Source organism: Anopheles marshallii, chromosome 3 (assembly GCF_943734725.1).
Source record: "Anopheles marshallii chromosome 3, idAnoMarsDA_429_01, whole genome shotgun sequence".
NCBI lineage: Eukaryota > Metazoa > Arthropoda > Insecta > Diptera > Culicidae > Anopheles > Anopheles marshallii.
The window spans coordinates 25,737,015-25,761,534 of NC_071327.1; the positions used below are offsets into that span (position 1 = coordinate 25,737,015).

At 40.1% G+C, this 24,520-nt stretch overlaps 1 protein-coding gene across 1 annotated transcript; it reads right to left on the minus strand.

Moving 5' to 3' along the window:
* Window positions 1–461: 461 nt before the first annotated feature.
* LOC128711611 (zinc finger protein GLI3) lies at window positions 462–23,664 on the minus strand. The gene is made up of 8 exons (XM_053806492.1): window positions 23,274–23,664; window positions 16,978–17,148; window positions 11,056–11,488; window positions 10,865–10,981; window positions 10,656–10,798; window positions 10,471–10,567; window positions 10,211–10,392; window positions 462–655 (listed from the first exon to the last, which is right to left on the minus strand). The coding sequence occupies exons 1-8, from the start codon at window positions 23,662–23,664 to the stop codon at window positions 462–464; spliced, it is 1,728 nt and encodes a 575-aa protein (XP_053662467.1).
* Between the last annotated feature and the right edge of the window lie 856 nt (window positions 23,665–24,520).

The window sequence follows — 24,520 nt, forward strand, 5'->3', positions numbered from 1 at the left end:
ATCATGGTGTAACGCATTAGTTCGTACTTTTTTTTTTACGTCTATCAATGAAAGGAACCAGAAACGAGACACGTTATTTATCGCAAACATAAGATATTCAACAAAAACTATGATACACCGTTAAACTAGTGAAATTAATATACATCTCATGGTTTAAGTTATCTCCGTATCACCTCACGATGCATTTACAATTTGTACAAACATTAATTTGCTATCCCAATGCCGGTATCACGGTACGATCAGTCGATCACGATGAACTCTCCAACGTCTGCTGCCACAGTCTTCGGTGAAGCGTTCGAAACAGGGGACAACGGTTGTGTAGTTCCACCACACTGTGACGGAGACTCTGCTGGTCCAGAAAGCATCACGATACTGTGGCCTTCTTCCGGTACCCTCAGACATCCGACAGTGGAACTGCTCGAGGAGATCGCTGTCATAGTGAACTCCGGTCGGGCCTTGGGTTAGTTGACAATAGTACGAATCTCCGTGTGCTGCGTCTCCTTGTGGCGACGCAAGTCTACCTTCCGTTGGAATGCTTTGTGGCACAGCTCACACTGGAATGGTTTGTAGCCGGTGTGTTTGCGAGAGTGCGTGATGAGGTTCGAACTTTGACTGAAGGCTTTCCCACACACCTGGCATTTATGGGGTTTCTCGCCTGTGAATTAAAGAGAAGTAAGAGTCATGATATTAGTTACTACAATGTTTTAAATTCAAATTAACTTAAATTCATTTTTCATATAATTAATTCATTTTGAATACTATAACGCTTTTAATCGCTATGTCTCAATTAGTCTAAAATCCATAATACGCAAACTACAATTTGTAATTGCTACGAAGGGAAACAACACGTCATTGTGGATGAATGACATTTAAACTTCATGTCAAGTTTTGCTCGCTATGGACGATTCACGAGCTCAAACTTATATCTTTCAAAAAATGACCGTTTTAAATAACATCAAACACTCAAACACCAGTGACTTAGCTTCTGTTCTTATCCGAATCTTAAGCTGACGACAGATTTTGCCCACTCCAAGAGACCATCGGTAAGGATGTAAAAAAGTGTACATTTATGGGTGTCTGTTTTGCAAGATTGCAGTTGAGCGACCGTCCAAAGAGAAGCCCGTTTTTTGGTTTACGACCACCGACGACTATTATGAATGCCATTTAGGGGTTCATCTGTTGTTAATGGCATTCTAACGATAACTACAAGCGCTTGAGGGGCAAAAAAGGCTGACTAAAGATGTTAAACTGTGGTAGCCGAAAATCTTAAATCTGTACTCTAGACCGTCGACCATAAAAGAAAAACTTTTTGAGGCTGGATAAGGTGCAAGGATTTAAATTTAAATGAGCTATAAAATGAACCGTTGCTTGGAAAATATCGAGATTGTTGGTAGCACTGATATGTTATATTTTATATCAAATAATATTATAGTGCGATTGTAAATCATAAAGGAGTATGCAACATGGAGAGATAAACCGGCATGAAACGAGGAAGTAATCTATTTTATTGAAGAACTTAAATTTCAATATTAATTCTCTTGGATAGAAAAAAATATATTCTACTTAACATTGACTCATATATTCAATAAAGTAACCGGTGTGCCATTTTTTTTCAAAATTAAAATTATTTCCAGTAGTTATTTCCTGTCTGCCTTTAGTGCCGTATGTTGCAATAGATTGCTTTAAATAATTCTTAAATGGTAGACACTTTTCATGTTTTCATGCTTTGAAAGATTTGGGACATTTAAAATATTTAGTACCAACTGCTACACCCTCATTTAGGATTCATAAATTTCCAAACCACTAGAAGGAATGGAGAACATTGCGCAGGATTTTAGCAATGATTTTGGATAAAAGAATTTCCACTACGATTTACTGCAGACCGTAATTCAGACAACGTTTCGCATAAAAATTTGGCACGATTATTTTATATTGCTTTTGCACATTTTAGTGCTTGGATTAAAACATAACGTTGCTCAAGCCTGCCTTTGTCCAGACGAGCCAAAATAAGGTAGACACGCAAAAATAAAAGCGTTCACTATTATATGGCACCGGAAGATGGTACGGGTCGTAAAAAAACGGTACGGTCACTGCCGTCTGTATGCTTTTACCCAACATAAAACGCACGATCCATCTTGAAAATCCATTTCCATCGGAAATCATCTGAGACGACCTAAATCAGAGCCCGGCGCTGCTGATGTGCCCTGTGATTGTGCCCGGCGAAATGGTTGTGATTTTGTCTCACGTTTTAGTACCATTGCCCACACACCGTTGACCCGAGTGATCATCTTCGTGCTTCCTCGAGCCTCCTCGTTCCGTTAACCATTTCGTTTGCCCGATTCAATGACGGATTCATATATAACAGTGTTGGTGAGACTGGATTATTGATTTTTCTATTTAACCCAAACTCCTAACTGCTTCCAACATTGTCAAAAAAAAAAATCCTGAAAAGGACATAAACTTCCACACCACCGAATCGAGTGTGGTGAAACACATCTGCGATCCATTCCCAGTCGGTCTGGTTTTATTTCATCCGCCCATCTATGAACCGCACTGAACCTACTGGGCTGAACACACTGATGAAGCGAGAACCAAAAATCTTCACTCATTGGCAGCATTAGCGCCGAGGTTGGCCAAGCGCCACATGACAGGCCAGAAGCAGAAGCCAGCTAAACATACCCGAAAGCACACGAAAGAAACGAAACCAGCAGGACAACCCAAATAAATGATGCCATCCGCAGCTGCGGCAGGAGTTTTGTGTCCAAATACATGAATCAACTCCGGGTCGTTATCCCCAGGAATGCTATAAGGATCTGCAAGGCAAAAAAAAAGAACTCGATGCCACACTCGTAAAGGCTACACGTCTGGCTATAAATATAAAATCAGAGGAAAATCCTGTATATTTTATCACAAAGGCATACCAAGGCCGGTTCTGAGCGGGGGTTTGGTAGGTTTGGGACGATGGGAAGGAAAAGCTCAATCTCAACCCTCCCACTGATTTGGCGCGTGAGTGGGCGGATACGGAAAACGGATTGCACAAATACAACCGAGCGGATGTTCAGGACCAAACAGGAGAGCAACGGTAGAAGGAGAGAAAAGAAACGGGAAAAATATAAGATTGGCAATGGGAAACGATGCGCGGCGGAAAAGCTTGGCACGATTCATGAAGTTTAATATAGCATCTGGACTATTATCATCAGTTTCGTTTTGTGGAATCACGGGATTCAATCTCATTCCGATAACGAACATTTGGAAATAAATGTTAGCCAGAGAGAGTGAGAGAGTGAGAGAGGAAGAGAGAGAGAACAATCATTGTACTAAAGTCTGATTTTGCGCATTTTATTCCAATGATTTTATGATATGAAATGATCATAATTAAATCTCTTTGGAATTGGGTCAGTGGGAGAAAGAATTTCATTAGACATCTGAAAATATGCTGAATAAAAATATACCTCCATTGAAACACTCATCAAGATAGAAAACAGTGTTGAAACTAGGCTGAACAATGAGCAAAAGCGAAAATGAAACGCAATCAAATCGTTGATCACTTTCTTGCCAAACCAAATCCCAACACAATCTGGCAACAGCAATCTGATCCTTACCAGTCCCTTATCATCGCGAAGCTCCCCACAGCACAGACAAGCCATCAGGGGAATGTATCATTGAAACTCCCACCGCACGAACGCGTGATGGTGCGTATGAACTTCATCCGGAGGTCCTGGAGGTAGAAATCGGTGGAAAAATCGCGTCACAAATGGCGAACCACCGCTGAACCGGAGCAGAACTCTCGGTCGAGAATCAGAGCCACATTTTATGTGTATATCCGAGCACGTGTGTTTGTGACAGCGATGGGTTGTGCTGAAGCGAGGACGAGGCAAAACAAGCGCAAAAAAGAGGAAATTGGCAAAGCGTACCTATGTACCTCGCCCCAAGGATATCATTGATGACGACGATAACGAACATCGGGAGAGTAACGCACCGCGAGAGATTTCGACTGTGTGAGTGAACTGTCCCATATTATCATCATCGTCATCACCCCCATCTAAAAGCAATGATTCCATGCCACAGACACACTGATAGTAATCATCAGCGCGAGCCACAATCTCTATAACAATTCTATTTCGTTGGGATTTTTTTTATCTCTGTTGGTTATCACATTCCATTTTCGCCGTGCTGTGGCCTGCGGGGTGAATCTCTTCATATGAGTTTGTGTCTATGTTTGAGCGACTTCCGTGTGTTCGTTCTGTGACCCTCAGGAACAGCAGGAAGTAAGTTGTTTACTTTTCATTCGCCACCATGTGTCGGTTCTTTTTTTGCCCGTTTGTTTTGTACATAAACACAGAGCATGGAGGGAAATTGCGGTGCTCGAATGGTGGTGTGTGCGCCTCCATTGTATATATGTATGTGCCGTGCCCTATCTATCTACGCCATTCGTATATAAGCGTTGTCTCGGTGGTACATTTCCAAGCATAGCGAATAAGATTTCTTTGGGGTGCTGATTTTCCCCTTCGTCAATAACCCATACCAGGCCGCGTGATGTTGGGTCCGTTGTGCTTGCGCCACGTTCGGCATGAGTGTGTTTGAGAATGAGCGTTGATTTTGTTTTAGCAATGTGTTTGGTGCTTCATTTCAAGCATTTCCCAGCGTGTTCCACCAAATGGAATCATCCGCACCGTGGAGCAAGAAATACATAACTACAGGCATGCCCGAGGTCTGGCGGTGGTTTGTGGTAGCTTTTTCGTTCCACTTTTGGGACCATCGTTCCGGGCGGAATCTGAATCAGAGGAAAACGAAATCCGTTAAATTTAGATAAATAGAGACTGCCAGATTGCGCTGGGTAGGAGGCAAAAAGCGAAACAATCCTTGCGCCGTTTTCGGTCGTGCACGAAACGGTGGATGTAATTTGTTACAACAAGGACTTTCCGGTCGAGAAAAGGACCGTCGGTATTTTTTATGGGTATGTGCGTACTGTGTTCGAGAACAAATGTAATTAAAATCGTTGCCTTTTCCTTCGTACTAGTTCACTGGATAGCAGATTGGCGCATTTTTGATTGCACGGTTTTAGTTACATAAAACCTTTGGAAATAAATAATGATTATAGGATATTGAAAACAGTATTTTAATCTTAACATTTCCTACAAATTGATTTAACCATCTCGATAGAGTCGCAGTGCATGTTTTATTTAGATAAAATTTTGCAAAGCATTAAGCGTTCGCCATCTTGTCGCAGAACATTTTCCCAGGCCGTTTGTACATAAATGATACTCGGGAGTGTGGGTACTCCAAGTTCTGATTTCAATATTTTCAATATGCATCTCTCGCACAGGCGCAATAAAAGTGTCAATAAAATATCCAATCACGGTAAATCGACTAAATGCTGTTCTCTTGTTATGTACAGTGTGCAGCTTGCTCACGTGGAAATTTTCAAAGCCTTTCTCCATTTTCATAATCAAGCTGATACTTTTGCTAGTTAAACACATTGCAACCGGTAAACCGGTGGTGCTAGTTAAACTCATTGATTGAGCGAACGGTGGAGCTAGTTTAACACATAGCGAACTAATCGGTTTGAATAAAAAGGAAAGATAGTTCTAGTGAAATACATATGCGCAAACGCAACTGCATAAAAAAACGTTCAATGCGGTAACCAACAGTGGTTGATTTTCTATAAAACCTTCACCTGAACCATAGATTTTATGAGTTTTTTTAACCCAAAACCACACACGCATATACAGGCTGTGATGCAATCCAAATATTCTCGATTGCTCCCAAAGGGCCAGTTTTCGAATCCGAATGTGTTCCAACCCTCCTAAGCCCGTTTTGAAAAGGATCTTTTTATCTTGCAATTCAGAACGTGACCTCTCTTGAAGAGAAAGGAAATCCTAAACATTCACTGAATGATTCACAATTTGTTTGTTAAATATTGAATTTGAAATAATTTTTTTCTATACTATTCCTAGCTTCAGTAGTAAAAAATCGATACCTTGTGGATGAACTCAATAAGACTGAACGAATAAAGTTTATCGGCATTATCAAATGGGACGCAAAAATCATAATCATGATACCCAAATGTTTCACCCCGAATTTCCAACGAACGATCTGACCAAACTAAACACGATGTCCTTGTAGACGGACGACCCATGTGATGAGTCAATAATGTAGCTGTTTGGATCTTTCAATTACTCGTTTCTGTTCTCTGCTTTTCGTATCCAATTTCTACCGCAATCTTTCAGCAGAATCCGAATCGAGACATTCTGTTAAACGGCTACAGAAGCTCAGCACTCGCTCTTGTTCATCTTCCCCATGAAACCGAATAAGGGGCCACATTGTGTGGGTCGTTTGTGTTAGTGTGATCAAAGCGAAACCGAAACAGAAACGGGAGAGAGCAATGTTGCCGAAAGGAAGATGCTGAGACAAATCTTTCGAGCAGCGGAACGAAATCAAATCCCAATACATCAGTCTGAAGTTGAGGAAAAATCAAGTGAAAAAGAACTTTTCGCTCAAACAGCCATGGATGAAGGTTTCTTGGAGTTAAGATGGGGAAGTGTAGATGGATCACTGAGTGTCAAAATCATTTCTATTCATTGTGGCATACAGTTGCGATGATGTTGATGATATTTATCAAATCCTGGCAAAATAGAAAACCATGGTGCGCGGGTATTCGAGTCGGGATTTGGTTTTGTAGCAGTAAGAGAATCGCACAAAGTTGGTTGATGATTAAAAAGAATGTGGATATATTTCCCTCTCAGACACAGCTATGTTAGTAGAAAAATCACAAAACACTGGGGAGAGAAGTTACCCAGCGTTCTGTAGGATACAAATGATAAAAAATTCAGGTCGTGAATGCTCTAGATTTATTCGAGAAATGGAAACTTCTATTCCATATCGCCTGGGACAGAACGTAGGTACCTTGAAGAGGAGCATTCATGTATTCTACAGGGTGGCCTCGGTATACTGAAAAACCGATATGGGTGTCCGAATGTGCACAAAAAGTTTGGGAGTGATTTTCCCCTAAACCTATTTCCTTCCCAGCAGCAGAACGTCTAGAGCATTAGGCAACGAGGAATGCTCTAGCCCGCTAGCAACATGGTTATAAAATCATATAATTTTCATTTCTTCATTCTGCAACAAACATCTGAGACCACTTCCAGCAAGCACCAGAGTATGCTCACCTTCATAGCATGTTCATGTACCACGGATACACTGGAGACCACCCGGGAAAGATGAACTTGTTAATATTTGATAAATCTATTCTAAGAGATTTAAATCCAGAAAGGTTTTCTTCGGTATGCTATCTTTGCATTGAGTTAGTATTTTTGTAACTTATCCGATGTAAAGAAGGAACGGGATATACCAGCACTTTGGGACAAAAATGGTGCTGAGTAACACTAACGATGATCAAAACTGTTCCCAAAAATAGTAAAACGTTAGTTTTTTGTTGTTAAAGATCGTATCCTGTATCCTGTTGGTAGAAATGTAGAGCAAATATCTAAAAGGAAACCGTAAAGAAAAAATTAAAGCAATCATATTCCACGTAATGCGAATGATAAATATTTGCTAGCAGTAACCATAACCCTGCCGATTGGCCTTTTAAATGACCTTACTGTGTTACAGAACATATAGGAAGAGTCTTGCAGTCGCCACCAAGCTTACTGAGGAGTATCTCAGGACTATCAAGTATCGATGGAACGAGTATTTTACGCGACACGCGCCAAACATCCGACTCCATCGGGAGTTATATTCCGCATGAGAGGGAAGAGGGTTTCGTCTAGTCAGTCATCGATGGAATTGTAACGGCTCTTCTGGGTTTGTTAAGCTCTCAGGAAACTACTTCGGACTGTGTCTTGATAGTAAAGCAAACTAGGCACGAAAGAGAAATCAATTTAAATGAATATTCTTTCGAGCTTTGCTTCTTTTGTATGTGATTGGCTGAAAAAGGTGAAAAAAAATCCTTCCACCTGCCTGCCTTTGTGATGTCCCTAAGCTTTACGACCCTTGATGCATAGCTTACCATCTTCCGAAAATCTATGAAACTCACTTATAACACGACTTTTAATGGAAGATGGTACTTGATTCAACGACAAAAATAACAGACCCTGGCACACTGGTCACACTGGTCTTCCTTTGGTCGAATGTGAAGGGATCGGTTAGGGGTTTATTTTTTAGCCAAGGGCAATATCCCCCTGATCAAAAAGGACTGAGAACAATGAGGGTCACCTCGCTGAACCGTTTCAGTGTTTCACAAGCATACAGTTCAAACGCATCGGATAGGGATAGGGAAAGGGATTTTGAAGGCGTTTTTCAAGGGGCGCGCTCACTGTACAATGTTTCAATGTAGGCCAATGTTTCAATTTAAATCCAACCCTACGAAAATAGCTTCCTATACTCGAAAACTCCACGCATAGAGGCGCTAAATGATTAACAACACTCGGTGGGCATAACCGTTGCTCAGCAGGATATCAATTAGAGTTCATTGCGGTAGGGCTCGTTTGCTTGGAGCGCCCCTTGTACCTAGGAGTTGTATCGATGGTGCAGGTTGATATTGGTAGCAAAAAATTTGCTACATGGCGTATCGTCTTTTGACAACACGGTTTGTGATTGTTCAATTGCCAGTGGTGGAAAGATTAAAAATGTTCATACAAAGCAGCATAAATCAAACGCAGTGTTGACGTTTAAACCGTGTGTAGCAAATATTTTATTTTTGAACACATCTTCTAATCAGTTCCATGGAGATGTCTTCGTTATTAAAATTTTGCGCTATGAAACCAATGTGTGTTATGTGGAACAAGATGCATGGTTTTATGATTTGAGGTCTTCGTTGTTATTTTCGAGTTTTTCAGCTTGCGGTTCGGTACAATTTTATCATAGATTAAAACGAGTCTACGAAACAGAAAACATTTCCTGTACATAAAAATGTTGAAGATGCAATCTGCTTCAAAAAAACATGTCCCACCCTATACACTGCATGAGGTAGGACGTATAATTATTATTTTCCAGTGACAGATTCTGGTCAGAAGCCGTGAATGTGACAATAACAATGATTAAATGAACCTGAGAACGTGCACTTTACTTTATGATGCAAGATTAACCATAGAAGCAACTCCCGACCACCTGATACCAGCTGAGCCGCTGCTACTGTCGGTAACATATGGAGTATATTGAAACAGAAGTAGCCCGCAGGGATTTTATCGAGGGTCCGTATGTTATACTTTGGTAATGCAAAGCTCTCATGCTTAAGCACGTAAACAGACAACCCAACACTTAATACTACTGCATCATCCAGTAAAAGAATATACAGAAATTTCATTCAAATTTTTACACATTGGATGTAGGTTAGAAACTATGTAACATGAACGAAGAAATATCGTATCTTAAAGGTTTATTTGTTAGAATTCGTGTTGAGAACACGTGCCACGCTAGCCATTTCACCCGTGAGATAGTTTTTTTTTCCAAAAGTACAAGCAACTGTGAGTAACATGCAAAAACGCATCAAGCGCACAGGTTATTTTCTCACAGTTCTTTTCAGAAACTAGGCGTATGGTTGAGGCTCATCCTCGTTACAGCGGTAATTTAATTTTTATTACAGAAATGATACGGTCTCATGCAGTCACAAACAAACACATCCATTGCACTTGTTTCGGATGGCAAATAGAACCGAATTTCAACTTCCCTTTCAACTAAATAAACCTAGATGCATTATCATGAAGCTGAATAGCTAGGTAATGCAACACTCGCAGGGCACACGCCACGTGACCTACCGCGGGCGGGTAATTTACTTGTTACGATTTTGCCGGTGCTTATCATTCTGGTAGAGCCAGTTAGGAGAGTGTCAATGCTCTATCTCAAGATTCATCAACCCTACAACTTGTCGTTTGCTCTTTTGGATATTTTTTGTTCAAGTGTCGTTGCCACATGCACGTGTCGGTTGGGTTCATGGAATGGTTTCACGCCACCAGTGAAGTGTAAGGTTTTGCTCCTTTTCAATTCCCTAGGCGTCCGCGTGTAAAGGGTAATTGGTAAATTGAAAAGCATAACTATTATGATTTATTCCAATGTTGCAGAGTAACATCGGCCTACGAACCGAAATCAGAGGCGCAATGCCTGGGGAGTTCCAAAGATTACAATTAAGATGTACAACATGATCAGCTTATGAGTTATGATATTACAGATTTTACGTTCAACTAGAAAATATAATTCAATCTTCGTTACTTACCGGTGTGTATGTAGGTGTGCTTCTTCATGTCACTTTTTTGGTGGAATCGTTTCCCACAGAACCCGCAAGGATACGGCCGTGTGTCGCTGTGAATTAGCAGGTGTGTCGATAGTGTACTGGAACGTTTGAAGGCTTTTCCACACTGTTTACACTCGAACACTTTCTCTACATTGTGCACAGCTCTGATAATTGAAAGAAAATTTAGAAAAGAAAACTCCGTTTAGTAAACTGATTTTAAACTACTAATAAAATCTAATTACCTGTGCTGATTCAAACTTATTTCATGTCCAAACGATTTGTTGCACAACTCACAGGCGTACGGGCGTTTTCCATTGTGTGTTCTTCGAGGATGTACATCTATTTTGTGTGCAGAAAGTACAGTGTTTTGCCACAATATGATTAACAATAATGGCAAATATAGAGGGGACAAGCTTTTATGGTTTACCTGGTCGCATTAGCAAATGGTGTGGATGATGTGGATGACTGAAGTCCAAATGTGCTCCACCAGCACCGGCCGATGCAGCCGCGGCATTTTGTGTCATGAAGTGACGTAACCGCAGTATATCCTCCGGTGTAGATGGATGATAGCTAGAAAGATTGATTAGCACATCACATTCTTCATTCATTTGCAAAATAGAGTTTTGAAAGACTTACTTTGCCAAAGCGGGATTCAGTTGATGTCCTTGCTGCTGCAGCATAGCAAAGAACGGAAACGGAGGAAACAAGGGTCTGTTAAGGATGCTTTGTTCGTAGAATTGTGTGTAGTTTGGCCTGGAAATAAAACATAAAATAAAACCGTTATTGATTTCCCTTCGGCCTTCTGATGACCATGCTGCATCTTTTACCTAATCGCATCGAATGATCCGTTCGATAGTGGAGATTTCGATTTGGGTTCAACTTCTCGCTTCAGCAAAGCCGACACCGAGAAGGCTTCGGAGTTTTTTGGTACATGTGGAACTTCTGTCGTTGGCGAAGGATTGATTCGCGGTGGGGGAGGTGAGTCGACTTCCAGCTCGATGGAAGAGGATCGCGAACGCGTAGAGCGATCACGTGATCTCGATCTACTCCTCGAACGCGATCGGCTGCTAAGGGCGCTTGAATCATATCCACTCGATAGGGTCGACAGTTTCTGACCGTTCAAGGCTTGATGCTGCAGATGGGTTGCATGCGGTGGTAGGTGTTGCTGAGTATGATGAGAAGGGTGATGATAAACATTGTTGTTGTCTTCATCCTCCGATTCGTTTTTGACCAGACGGCTCACTCCAAACTTGATTTCGTCTGGAAAAGACAATAAAAACCTTTTAATTGAATATATATTATATATTCATAATCATATAGTATGTTCAATTTTGATGATTATTTTGACTCTTGCTATGGAGAGCCAGTCCAGTTGCGATTCCATATGCGTCTTTAGACGTTTAGAGCGAATGGAATGGAATACAAAGTACAATATCTGTACAACACACAATAAACTTTCACCCCTATACACAATTTATTCTGCCAGTATGGAGGCTTCAACAAAATTTGGTCCAATACGTTCTGGAACAAATCGCAAAATTGTCCTAAACCTTCACAGAAACGCCTCACAATAAAAGCCTTGACACTTGGTGTGTTCGCACCGTCGCTCTCTATTACGGACACGGTTGTTGCCTGTGTGAAAACCGTTCATTTTTAGCAACATTGAATAAGGGTGACACGCTATTTACCAAAACAGATGTTTTATTTACACCAAATAATCCAGTGGGAAAATGTGTGGTGGACGATCAATCATCTCATTGTGCATCTTATTCAATATCGTACTGTGACAATTAGAATGCAGTTGAAACAATCTTTATAGGATTTATATCAACCGTGATACTTTTTGTTATAGAGTGATTCAATCTTCAGGAAACAAATACGAAACAAATCTGGAATCAATGGAACGATTAACAGGTGCAGTGCCGAACCAAACAAAACACAACCAAATGTTTGATTCTTCACGCTTCAGGCCTTGTAACAATACCCATTCTTTTCACATTTGTTTTAGTCGTCAAATAAGCAAACGTGCAATCGAAAACCCTCCCTAAGTCTAACACCCCTACAGTGATTGTTATTGTACACTTTTTATCCGCTCCTAAATCACCCTGAGCAAAGGAAATTGGTTCTTTCTGGAAGGGAAGAACATTGAAGTAGAAAATGAGCTCAGTCGATTTAGGCTTGTCCGCGACGTCACGCATCAGAGAAAAACAATAAACAAAAGAGCATGATAATCCACTGGCATTAACCCCACAAAATAAACAGGTTGACGGTAAGATTATGTGGTCCAAATCACTATAACACCTTCTTGCAATGGTTTTTCAGAAGGGAACGAGTGATTCTGGTATTCTCTCACACGGCGCAACTTTTCCAAGCTAACATTTATCATCCATTAGATTAGCTACAATCGCCTGTTGGCGTCCTTGACACTATCTAGCAAGTCGTCTCTTTTCGGTTGTCACAAATTCTTGATCGTTGGCAAAAATCAACACGTTTTAGTCTTGAAATGTGTCTCCCAGGAGTAAGATACAAGCATCATGGTCTCTGCTGGCCTGGTCTTCTGCTGACGCTGAGTTTGGTTCCAAATGATCAAGAATATTTGTTTAAAATAATTTTAGCTGTCATATGTTTATGTACTTTAGCCTACAGGAGATAAAAGGTTATTACAGCATATTTTACCCTAGCCTAATTGCAATACACACTATGAAACTGTAGCACGACACATTACACCCCGCTCGAAGCCGTGATCATTAACAACCCACCTCAGCGTTATTTGTCTGATAATTCTAACGTGAAACTGCTGCTGATACAAAGCACATCATATCGCGCTACTCAATATCATAACGATAATGATTTACGGCGGGAGTGAGCTGTGCTAAGTGCTAAGCCATTGAAGTATTTCTTGATTTTATGGTACAAGATTTGGTGGCCGTACTTCATAAGTCCAGATAGCAGCTGGTATTCTCGTCGATTGGGCTGCGGCCGTAAAAGTTCAAATCCGGGTATCACAGCACCTGATATCGTATGCTCCAACGGCCTTAGCTTTACGCAGGGATTTTCCCTAAACCTCGTATCGATTGCAATCGATTGTTCATTATCGTTTGCAGGAGTGAAATGGGATTTGCCGCACTGGGTTTGAACGTCTTAAAAAAAAGGTGCGCTCGTAAAATCAGCTCTTACAGAGGGATATTTGTGTGTGCCATCGTTCCACGAATCTCAGCTCCACCTTACTTTGCTTGAAGGTTGCAATGAATTTTAAGGGGAAAATCTAAATCAATTTCAGATTTATATTCCCACAAAGTTAATCCCATCGATAGCGCAACCAAATCTTTACAAACACGAAAGCATACTTTGAAGGACGTATATTTTTGCGAATTGCGTTCAATTGTGAAGACGTGTGGAAATTCCTGTGCTAATTGTGATAGCTTAATCGTTTTATGGTATTTAAGGCAAAAAAAAACACTTAACCCACACACTGATTTGATGCAAGAGCAAGGCAAATTAAAAATTAATCCAATGTGGATTATTTTCGTGTGGATTAATTCATCATTCCAGCAAGAGGGCAATGAACTTTGAAGATCCCATGCATCAAACATGCCAGACTGAGGATGGCAAGACCCTCCAAGAAGACTCGATACAAATCAATTCAATTAGCAATATTGATGAAGCTGAACGACATCGAATTAAGCTCAATTAGCATAGATTTACCATTGCGAACCAACTCCGCTTGTACTCCGCATGGTAAGGTTGAACTCTGAATCACTCAAGAAATTATGAAGAAAGGAAAACAAAGATCCAATTTGTTTAAAATGTCTTGGACGAACGCTTTCATCAGGTTATTGACGTGATTTAGTTGAATGGTCATGAAACAGCTTGAAATCAAACTGATGATTTAAGTATCAATCATTATAAACGTAGTATGTTGGATCAAAACATTGTATTTAATGAAAAAAGAATGCGATAAAATTATTACAACTCCCTAGTTGAATACCCAAACGCATTGAAACAACCCCGAATAATTTGTTCATTGTCGTACTCTAAACTTGGCCAGACATCAGCAAAGAATGCAAATGTGCATCCTTTCCTGGGGCCGATGGTAGTATCACTGGTCTGATGATGTTCGTCCGTGTATCCCGTTATTAGGTGAACGGGTTTGAATCCATTCAACCCCTTATTGTTGCACCCTGGTGGACCTTCGTTCGTGAACAACAGGGTGGAATATATTTGGATAATATTTATTTTCCTATCGTGATCCATTGCACGCTATTGCACGTTGAATGGAAACACACGCTGGTTATAGGGTTGAGTGAATTCTAACTACCACGATAGACATCCTTGCTGCGTTACATTCCCAAGGGTAGCGTACATTAGGGCAGGGCGTAGCGTAAAATACCCAATATCTCACGGTTTTAGGTCATCTGGCTACATGACAGAGTTTGCTATATTCGCCCGCGTTCCCGCGTGTTGAATCAGCGAAAGATTGCGTGCCCGAAATGTAGTCTGATTTTCGATTTGATTACGACGGAAGCTTTTTCTACCCCCCAAATGTCCAGTTGGAATTCCAATCGGTGGAATTCGACTGTATTCAGATGAAAAGGGTTTAATATGAACATGTTCTCAGCAGAGGGTAAAGAGCTAACGAATGGAATTTAATTAAGGTCTGCTAGCGTGATGACTTGTACGATGGTTGATGACAAATCAGTTTAACACTTTCAAAAGCCAACGAAAGCAGTGTTCACACTAGACCAGCTCTCATATCCTCACATCATTTGTATCAGTTTCAATCACATTTGTCAACGGCTGCAATAACTTGACAGAGGGTGCCTGATCGATAAATTTAGATACATCTTTTTACCCCAGGTTTTAGGTGATGCACACGGACGACTGTATGACCAGCATGTTTTAAAAATTTATAAAAAATGATGGACCCAAACACTCGATCCATGTCCAACTGTGCTATTGATTCTAAGGGAGTGCGCAAAGCAATGTATACGGGTCGGAATGGACTCATTATTGTTAATTTTGTTTTAATTTACTATTCTATGTTGTTGGCCATAATCTTTATGGTTCAGTTTTGAAATTTACCGAAGAAGATTGGATCTGTTGAAAATTTCGTAAAAAACATTTAAACTTAATTTTAAACAACCAAAAAATCAATTAGAATCTCCAACAACATGTTCCATAAAATTCTACTGCACCGATTGCTCAACTGTAACGTCATGCCAATAAACACATGAACCTTGTGTACAGACTGCAATATGTGCATTGTCATTTTTTCCAATCGAAACCGTTCAACAAATCCCCAATCGAAAGCAATCTAATCATTTTACACGAATTCCCGACACCTTTTGGGCCGCATCATGGGCAGTTGTTTAGCTCCTTAATGGTGCAATAAATTCTCTAAATATTGATAAACCGATAACCGCATCAGTTGAACAGATTCTAGCAGCGCTTCTCGCCACAACAGTCACCAAGGCCGGGTTTGTCGCGACCCGACACTTTGTCGGACAGTGCTCGCAGCAACTGCAGGGAAACGCTTGGCAGTGTGACAGCAATGTGTGTCCGGAAAGGTGAGCTGCAATAAAAACATGAGCGCTAGTCGCAACTTACATTGATAAGCCATGATTTATTGTATTGGGGCTTAGTTGGAAGGCATACTTAAAAGCACAATTTAATCATTCACGATCGAGAAGTTGTTCAAACAATCAACACGGTCGATGCCATACCAAGACCACCTCGCTGGAGTGTGCGTGTCCGTTCGAAAACGTGCGACCGTTAGACTGTTCTGCCAATCAGTGCCGTCAACAGTTTGGTGTCAGTCGGTTTTTCTACCGCACCTTTCGCTACCATACGGTCTGCTACACTGCGAGGTGAACAGTTGAAGTGCTTGTTTTCCACTTCTGTTACTACTGTTGTCTGGATTGCAGCAGTACCGATAAGCAACAAATCTGTTTTCCTGTTATATATTTGCAAAAAATTATACCGTAAGCCTTGTGTTAGCACTCGCTAAGCCGTAGTTTCCTGAATAATGAAGAGAGTGAAGGAGCAGAGGAGCGACGTTTTTTAGACGGCGTGTTTAAAAAGTCGTAAAAGTTAACCCGTTTTGCGAAGGGATCCCACACACGTAGAGGATATTTCGTTTTGCCGGTGAGAAGTAAAACCAGTTTCATTGGTAAAATCTACAACCCATAGCGATCACTGAAACTAGTATGGCCCTTCAGAGCACAACATTGCTAACACATGGCGTCCATTGACATCCTCGGGAAGGTGTTTGCTTCGTTGGTTTCGTTTGTTTGTCGCCCGGGCAGACCACCCTCGAAGCAAACATGTTTTCAAGAAAATGCTGTGTTTGTTTTTTTTTTCGAGCAGCGCAAATGTTTAAAACGACGTGTAAAGAACCATCATACAGTATTACCTTAGAGTGTGGATTTTATCTCATATCTTCTCGCGCAGTTTTGAGTCACTTTGGGCATGCATTTTGTCCTGCTGATATGCCCAAGTTACAATCATTTGGCATCGTTAAAGAACTTCAAACATGACATTCTACCTATGAACATACTATGACCTATAAACTTAGTTCGTAAGTTTCATGTACTTAAACCGATTTCACAAGAAAATATTAGTACCAATAATGATTTTAGGAAATATATGAAAAAAGACCAAATTTTTAAGAACATATTTTTTAGTAACAAACAATTTTTTTGGAAATTTTCCAGTAAAAACACGTGATCTGTAAAACGCTTCAAACTCACCTCTGTGGCTCATTTTGGATGAATTGTCAGGCACATCATTGTAACCATTGGCACCATTCGGAAGTCGTGGAACGCCCGCCACTACTGGATGCAGCAAACGACGATAGTGATTTACCAGTAGATCGTTGTTGAAAATTAAAGGCGAGAATCCATTTGCTGGTGTTGTAGGTGCTGCAAGTGTAAAAAGAAACATTACGGAAAAATAGATAAATAACGATGATAAATAAATCTGTTATAAATAGGCTTATTTATGGAGATAATTGGAAATGGTTAGTGCTAAAGTATGAAACTAGGATGTAAATGCGGGCTTAATGTTTTATTTTTGCATTCTTTAATGAAAACCGACTAAACACACTTTCGTTTTACCACTTAAAACGAACTTCCTTCCATTAATGCCACCAGAAACGGCATTCATGGCGAAGGCAACGCTGAATCGTCCTCGAAAGCGCATGCTTAATGTCTGTTCAAGAGGTGTGCATACTTTCATCCCTTTTCTATTTCCCACCAGCGACATTCGATTACGTACGCACAAGAGGATTTGCACTGCACAAAAGATTCCGACATTACTCGGTACTTGTTTGCAACCAACACATTTAGCCGTCTTCATGGTCATGGACCGTCTGGATGGAGCGATAGTACAGCACGTATGAAACGAAGGACACGCAGCATTCATCTGCTATATGCTATTTCTGATGAACAACTGTAAATCAACTGAATCAACTGAAAGTATGCTTGGATGTCTCACAATGGATTCAATATACACTATGATAAATGTGTGCAACATTTTCATAGATTTCCAAGTGATTTTAAACATGAAAGGCAGCATGAGCTGACATTGCCATCGCCGCAGATAAAAGCACACAACACAACACATACTAACTCGGTTCAATGTGCGGCTTCCGCTGGCGGCAAATCTCTTTTCATTTATTTGCAGATAAAGTCAAATATCAATTAAAGAAGCGGGTATCGCAGTGATGAGATGATGACGTACATGGTGAAGTGTCTGAAATGATGAGAACGAACGAAAGAGTCTCGGAACGAGTTGTTCAAGAAGAATGACGCATCCAGTAGTTCAGTTTCATAAAGCTGATGGTGGATCTGTATGGTGGAGTTGGGTGATTATATGGGGAAAAGACGTACGTAATCAGAGCTGTGGATAATTCCATTAGCGCTGAACAGTGCTGCCATGGTAGATGAGAACAACTGCTTTGTACAGTTATATTGACTGTGTCTTGAGACAATGAATCCGGGTCTTCCGTTGGACTGGATCTGGTATTGAAAATTAATTTTAGATGACTCGGAAATGTTTGATGGTCAATTTAATTATACTAGGATAAACCAAAACTGAACTAATAACAATATTCTCTGATAAACTCAATTTCATGTTTGCAACTATCACAATAACGGAACTAAATAAAGAGGACACCAGCTCTTAATTCAGCTTTATTCGCCACTACCAGAAAAAAGCACACTGCAGGTTATTATGGCGCACCCAGTTCCACAAAGGAGAAAAATAAACGAGGATAAAATCTCATTTATATTCCTTTTGCATACTTGGTTTTGGATCACTTTTCTCCCTCCAAATGCTCCTTGTAGCAAGATTATTCAGCGAAAATCCTATCGTTTAATGGTAAGCCGGCCTCTGCCCGATGGAGATTTTCTTGCAAATTATATTGCCTCGCATGTTGGCTTTCGGGCCGTTCTGCGCTCGCCCGTGGAGCAGATTTGTAGCCATTGGAGTGTGCACTGAAAATTACATCAGTGCTTCCAGTGACGGTTTCTTAATTAACTGCTATCTACTTTTAATTAAGTGTCATACGGCATACGGCACTGCCAAAAAGCATGGTACGGTCACAAAAAAGAATCATCCGATCTAGAACCGTAAAGGTGATATTTTCGGTTAGCGGCTACAAATGGCTGGCTTTGACTGCATTCCGTTCACTGGTCACGAAGATGAACACCTTAACGATGAGCCCAAATCGCTTCAGTGTAGCGCACGTTGCTGTGCCCGGTTGAATTGCGCCTCGGAAGTATTTCGAACACGAATACTGCGGTACGCATTTAAGGTTATTCCTTATTCTTCATCCTTATTTTCGTTTACTTATCTTCACGGATTCCTCAGGGAACAGGTACTATTATTTTATTATTCTTTCCCAGGTTTTACACGCTACTCTTTTGGAAAATGACCCTATAATTAGAATTCATTAAATTGGTGGTGCGGTTTAAACGTGGATTAAATCGTGTTTTAGAAAATGCATGAGTATAGCTTTTCTTGTATAACCGGCTACTAATATTATAACACAGTGTGAACTACTCTTCGACACAATTTTACAACTTAGCAAAACTTAAAAAAAAACATATGGCAAAGCATGCGTTTTCCGTTCTCTTACTGAATTAGTGACACTTTCCGGGAAACTTTATGGGGCTCACCATTCCGAAACTCTGTTGGTGGTCTTAATAACTAAGAAAAGCAAAAAACCCGAAAAATTCAGCACGATGATAAATTGACCAGATAAATAGTACAGATACAACATAACAGGCAGCTGCAAGCATTTCATTTGCTAAGACCGGATATTCGAAGATAATAGCTAATATCAAATACAGTAGTGTGCCCTTTAATCCTGTTGTGTTTCTGGAGAGTAAGAAACAGGACTGAAACATGAACATTTGAAACTAATTTAAAAAAAATGGTAGTTTCAAAACCAGTCACTCTGAATCAGCAACGGGTAAAATCTGCATCCGGAAGGCTGAAATATATTTTGCGTTTCTTGTTCATGGTATTCTTAAAGATGGGGTGACAAAAAGTCAATAAGTGTGCATCACTAACCACACTTGCGGAAACAAATGTTAGAAAAGTGTGACAAAAAACACACACTTACGCCTAACCAGGCCCAGGGCCTAAAACCACTCGAAAACACATGTTGCACTACGCGAGATGCTGAAAACAATAACCTCTGTCCACTGGCTGGTGCTGGAAAGCAAAACAAATTGACACCGTTTTTTATTCAACTTATCTACATAATTGAAGTGATACATTTGTTTTCCTGGTTCATTAGAAATATGTGAGCAATAAGATTTATAGCTTGGTTTGCATGGTCCCAAGACAGTAATTCCGCTTCTAGGCTTAACATGAGTAGTAGGAATGCATAAAGTAAAAAAATATGGCCAAGCTTATCTTATCATACATTCCATTTTCGCTCTGCCACCAGTAGACTGTTTCGTTGCTATCGAACAAACTCATTTAGTAGCTTATTGCATATGTTGGTTCTGTGCCCTGCCAACACTTGCGCTTAAGCCACCCTTCCATGCTCATTCGATCAACCCATTCAAAGTCTGCCAGATTAAGACTGAGTTTGGTACAGACCACCTAAAACACCCAGACAAAAAAAATGCGAAACAAATGCTGTCACTTTTTTTTCTATGTTTGGTTTATTTCGAAGATCACATGTGTCAGCGATCTTTTTTGCCGAGCAACTGTTATTCTTCGGTGCTAGTTACAGTGCCTATGGGTTTATTTTTATCCAAAATTCTTTGCTGGGGTACACATTCTATTGCCAGTTGATCGTTTAACATTCACGCTGTCTAATTGTGTCAAGTTCATGATGTCTTCATCACGATCTTTCATTCATAAAGCTGAAGAGAAAAACACATCTACACTCATTCACGAAATGGTTGCGCCATTGCGTCAATGGAGATGGCATGAGGCACCACATTGTGGAAAATTTATAACAACCGTTCGTTCATCTATTTCAACCATGAAGCAAACGAACCCGAGTCAAACCAAATTCCCAAGCATTCCCAACTTGCCGTGAAGTTTAATGCTTGTTTACTCAAAACGAAGTGACTTGACATGTAATGACTGTCGTAATTACTGACAGTTTGTTTACAAATTACCTTCTGCCGCTCTAGCCCTGATTTATGGAAATTCTTTTAATGAGCTATTAATTAGCATCGGCTTTCGGAAAGCGCTTGCAGGACGACAAGGATGGAGAACAAATGGTTTTTGCGATGGGAACGGACATAATGGAGTGGAAATATTAAGTAAACATCATCAATAATTCATTTTTCTTTACAAACGCCAACAACAGAATACGTTAAACGCGACAGGTTCATGGATAATGAGAAGCCTCTCAATAGCTGCAACAGTGGAACTAAAATGTCAATTAACACATCACATCACTGATCGCAAAGCGATAGCGTTCTTCTTTATCGCACAGCTCAACTGATACGGCTGTAACATAATCTAGCGAGGATGAAACTTCGATCAATTCGCAAGATGAAAAGTGATGTCTTCTGACCGCTCAGAGATAATGGGATGCATATCTAAAATCTGTCAAATACCCTCGCCCAGGGCAATCAACAATTACCAACGACAGTGTTTTACCCCAAAAATGGATCAAAAGCCAAACGTGCCCCTTTTATGAGAAGATTGCTGTTCAAAACATCTTATCACTTCCAAACGGAACTCTTATTAAGACATATGTTACAGTTGTCCTGTTCCAAGTACTCAATGCTTGTTAGGTTCATTTCATCATAGTAGCGTTGATACAATTGATCCATGAACTGGACACTAACACCTTAGCGTAACACACCAACAATAAGTTGTAAACGGTGAGCAGTATTCAATTACAGCTTTTAATTATTTTTTCCGATAAAATCAAACAATCTCATATAGTAATCGCAAATGTGTTTTACCTCTTTTTACTAAAAGTACCATGTCCATGACTTTGTTGTGTTAACTTCATTCGAAATTTTTTTTAACATTCGTGTGTCGCACATTTACTGTTTTGAATCGGTTATTGTTAATCTATTCCGTTTGTTAAGATCTTGTTTTAAATTTTGTAGTTATGGTCTTATCGGTGTGCATTTTGTACTCATTTATTTTCCTTCGTGTTTGTTGAACAGTAAACAGCCATGGATTGCCTCAACCATACAGCTTCTTTAATCGTTATATCAACGTATTGTTGCGCGAAAGCGAACGATATCAACGCTTGAACCATGTTTCACACCTATCGCCCATTCGCTTCGGTTCTTTCCTCGACCGGCTCGAAAAGCACTGTGTGATTATTGCCTGTGTAGCAAAAAAAAGGTTGTATTGTATCAGCATGTCAAATGGTAAAACCCTGCTTCTTGTTTAAACCTCATTACACGTATTTATTATTTTTCGTTTTCTGCAAACCCGAGAAATGTAAATAGGCACAACTCTTTTTTAACATGCAAAACAGAGCACGCAAAGAAATGATAACCAAATACAGCATATATGCTTGTTCACTCACGGCGTGTAACGCTTGGGCTCATTACATCTCCGATATGATAATGTCCCAAAGCGTAATGCATTTGCATACAAATACGATTTCGTTTTAAAAATCCATTTACAATGCGCATGTTTGTTGCGTTTTTGCCTGTTGCTTGCTGTTGAAATGTTTACAGAATTGTATTTGGTACGGTCTTGTTGGTATTTACTTTTCATTTGAGAATCGTTGCATTTTTATTACGGACAAGATTTAAAAGTGCTTTTTTAAAAAGCAAGTGTCTCATAATGGAAAAATTGACCGTTTGATGTTTGCGATTAATCAACTGATGAAGAGACCATTTCAGCGCTGTATAACAATTGTGCAAAATGGGCAATCCTCATGTATTTCAAGTAATTTATTTTCTTTAAACAACCATTACGGTATTGATTCCCTATTCATATTCGTACAAACTATTCATGTAGGAAGCCGAATATTCATTTTAATTTTTCCGTATAGCCTAACAACTGTTCTTAGAATTTGAATTAGTAAGCAATTCCTTACTTCCCAGAAGTTAAGCGTTACCAAACTTGTATTTAATTAGGTTTAACAGATATATAAATATTCAATTCATAATTTGAGCAATGAACTGGCGTCAAAACAATGTCTTTCTAACAAAGCTGGTTTGTTTAATATAATATACAAAACATCGATCAATCAGACGATGATACGAACGATGCAATTCGACGAATATAAATGCAATGGCGGAACGATGCGCCGGCGCACTGACTAAAAGCATCATAGAAAACATATTTGGTAGTAATATTTCTTTACTCACCAACATCTTTTAATCGGAATTTAGTTTGATTCGTTAGTTATTAGTTATAGTTATTCGTTGTTTAATTTAATGATAAGTTGTAAATATGATACAAATTGGTAAAAAATGCTTGTAAAGATTTTCAATTGAAAACTACTTATTTTAAATATATAAAATAATCAAAAACAGCTCTTTGACGCTAGATGTTAATGACCACTTTCAATCTAGTCAAGCTTTGTCACACTTACCGTCGGCTTTACCCCGTGGTGTCACTACCTTGAAAGCGCTTGTCATCGACGAGCCGTTGCTACCTCCATTTCCGTGCACTGACGGATTACTTGCCGTCGTTAGTAACAAGTTTGGACTCATGGGTCTAGAGATGTTAACTCCGTTCAGTGAACTTCCCTTGTTTTCATCCGTTACTGCTGCAGATTCAGCGTTTCCACCTTTACCGATCATCAAGCTGATGTTATTATTATTATTGTTACTATTGGCACCGTTTGGACTCGCACTGACATTGTTAAGCTTGATGTTCACCATGGTAACACTAAAATCCAACGGTAACTGGGATTGCAATGGTTGTTGTGATATTGATTGCATCGATTGTTGATGCGTGTGGGGCACTTCACTTACTTCCATAATTTGAAGAATTATTTCGTTTAATAAACTTGCTCAATTGCACACACCGGTCGCAACCATGGGCCGACTGCTATTATTTCGCTTCATCAAATACGGCACATCGATTTTCCACTAATTATTTGTATTCCACGCGAAAAAGAAAACCATTCAATTCAATTATTATTCAATTTCACTATGCACATAAAACGGCCAAAAATGCGTTTTACACATTCAAAACTGTATAAACATTTCCCATTCTGTTTGCCGAAAACGAGTGGCGCTGACTCGCATTACTCATCAACAGACAATATCACACTCGCGACATCTGTTTCACCAGCTCTGCACAATTCGTTACCAGACGTCGTCGCTGCTTTTTTGTCGACTGAATACTGTGGAGCATGTGTTTGCTGCACTTCTTCGTATCACGCCCGCTGTCCTCGTCAGAGTTCAGTTCGCTACTGTTTGGTCGTTCATTGATGTGGGCTCGGCAAAGATTCAATGATTGCCGCTGATTCAACGACCACCGTGGAATGAGTAATGTTGTTGACGTTGTACTATCTGCTTCCTACCGGCACGCTCTGCGATGTGCACATCCACGAACGCCGGAGAGCTGTATCTCTTTTCATCTTTCGTCCAATTTATGCTCGGAAGCTTCGCGAGTTTCCTTTGTGGTCGTACATGGCTGCCCTCGATGCTGCATTCACTAACACTGTATCGTTCGGTAAGGGGGGTCTTGCTCCAAAGCTTTCGCTCATCCACTCTCTTACAAATCCTAAGCTCAGGGATTGATATTGCGTGCCAGATGCTCCGATGTTTGCGGAAAAGCAAAAGACGAACCAAAACCACGGTTGATCCTCAATCCGTAACCAGACCAAAC

Coding starts and splice junctions, on each gene's coding strand:
- LOC128711611 (XM_053806492.1), bottom strand. CDS start 23,664: ATGGAAGTAAGTGAAGTGCCCCACACGCATCAACAATCGATGCAATCA. Junction 10,799..10,864: donor CTGAATCCCGCTTTGGCAAA/GTAAGTCTTTCA, acceptor CAATCTTTCTAG/CTATCATCCATCTACACCGG. Junction 656..10,210: donor GCACACCTACATACACACCG/GTAAGTAACGAA, acceptor TTTAATTCACAG/GCGAGAAACCCCATAAATGC.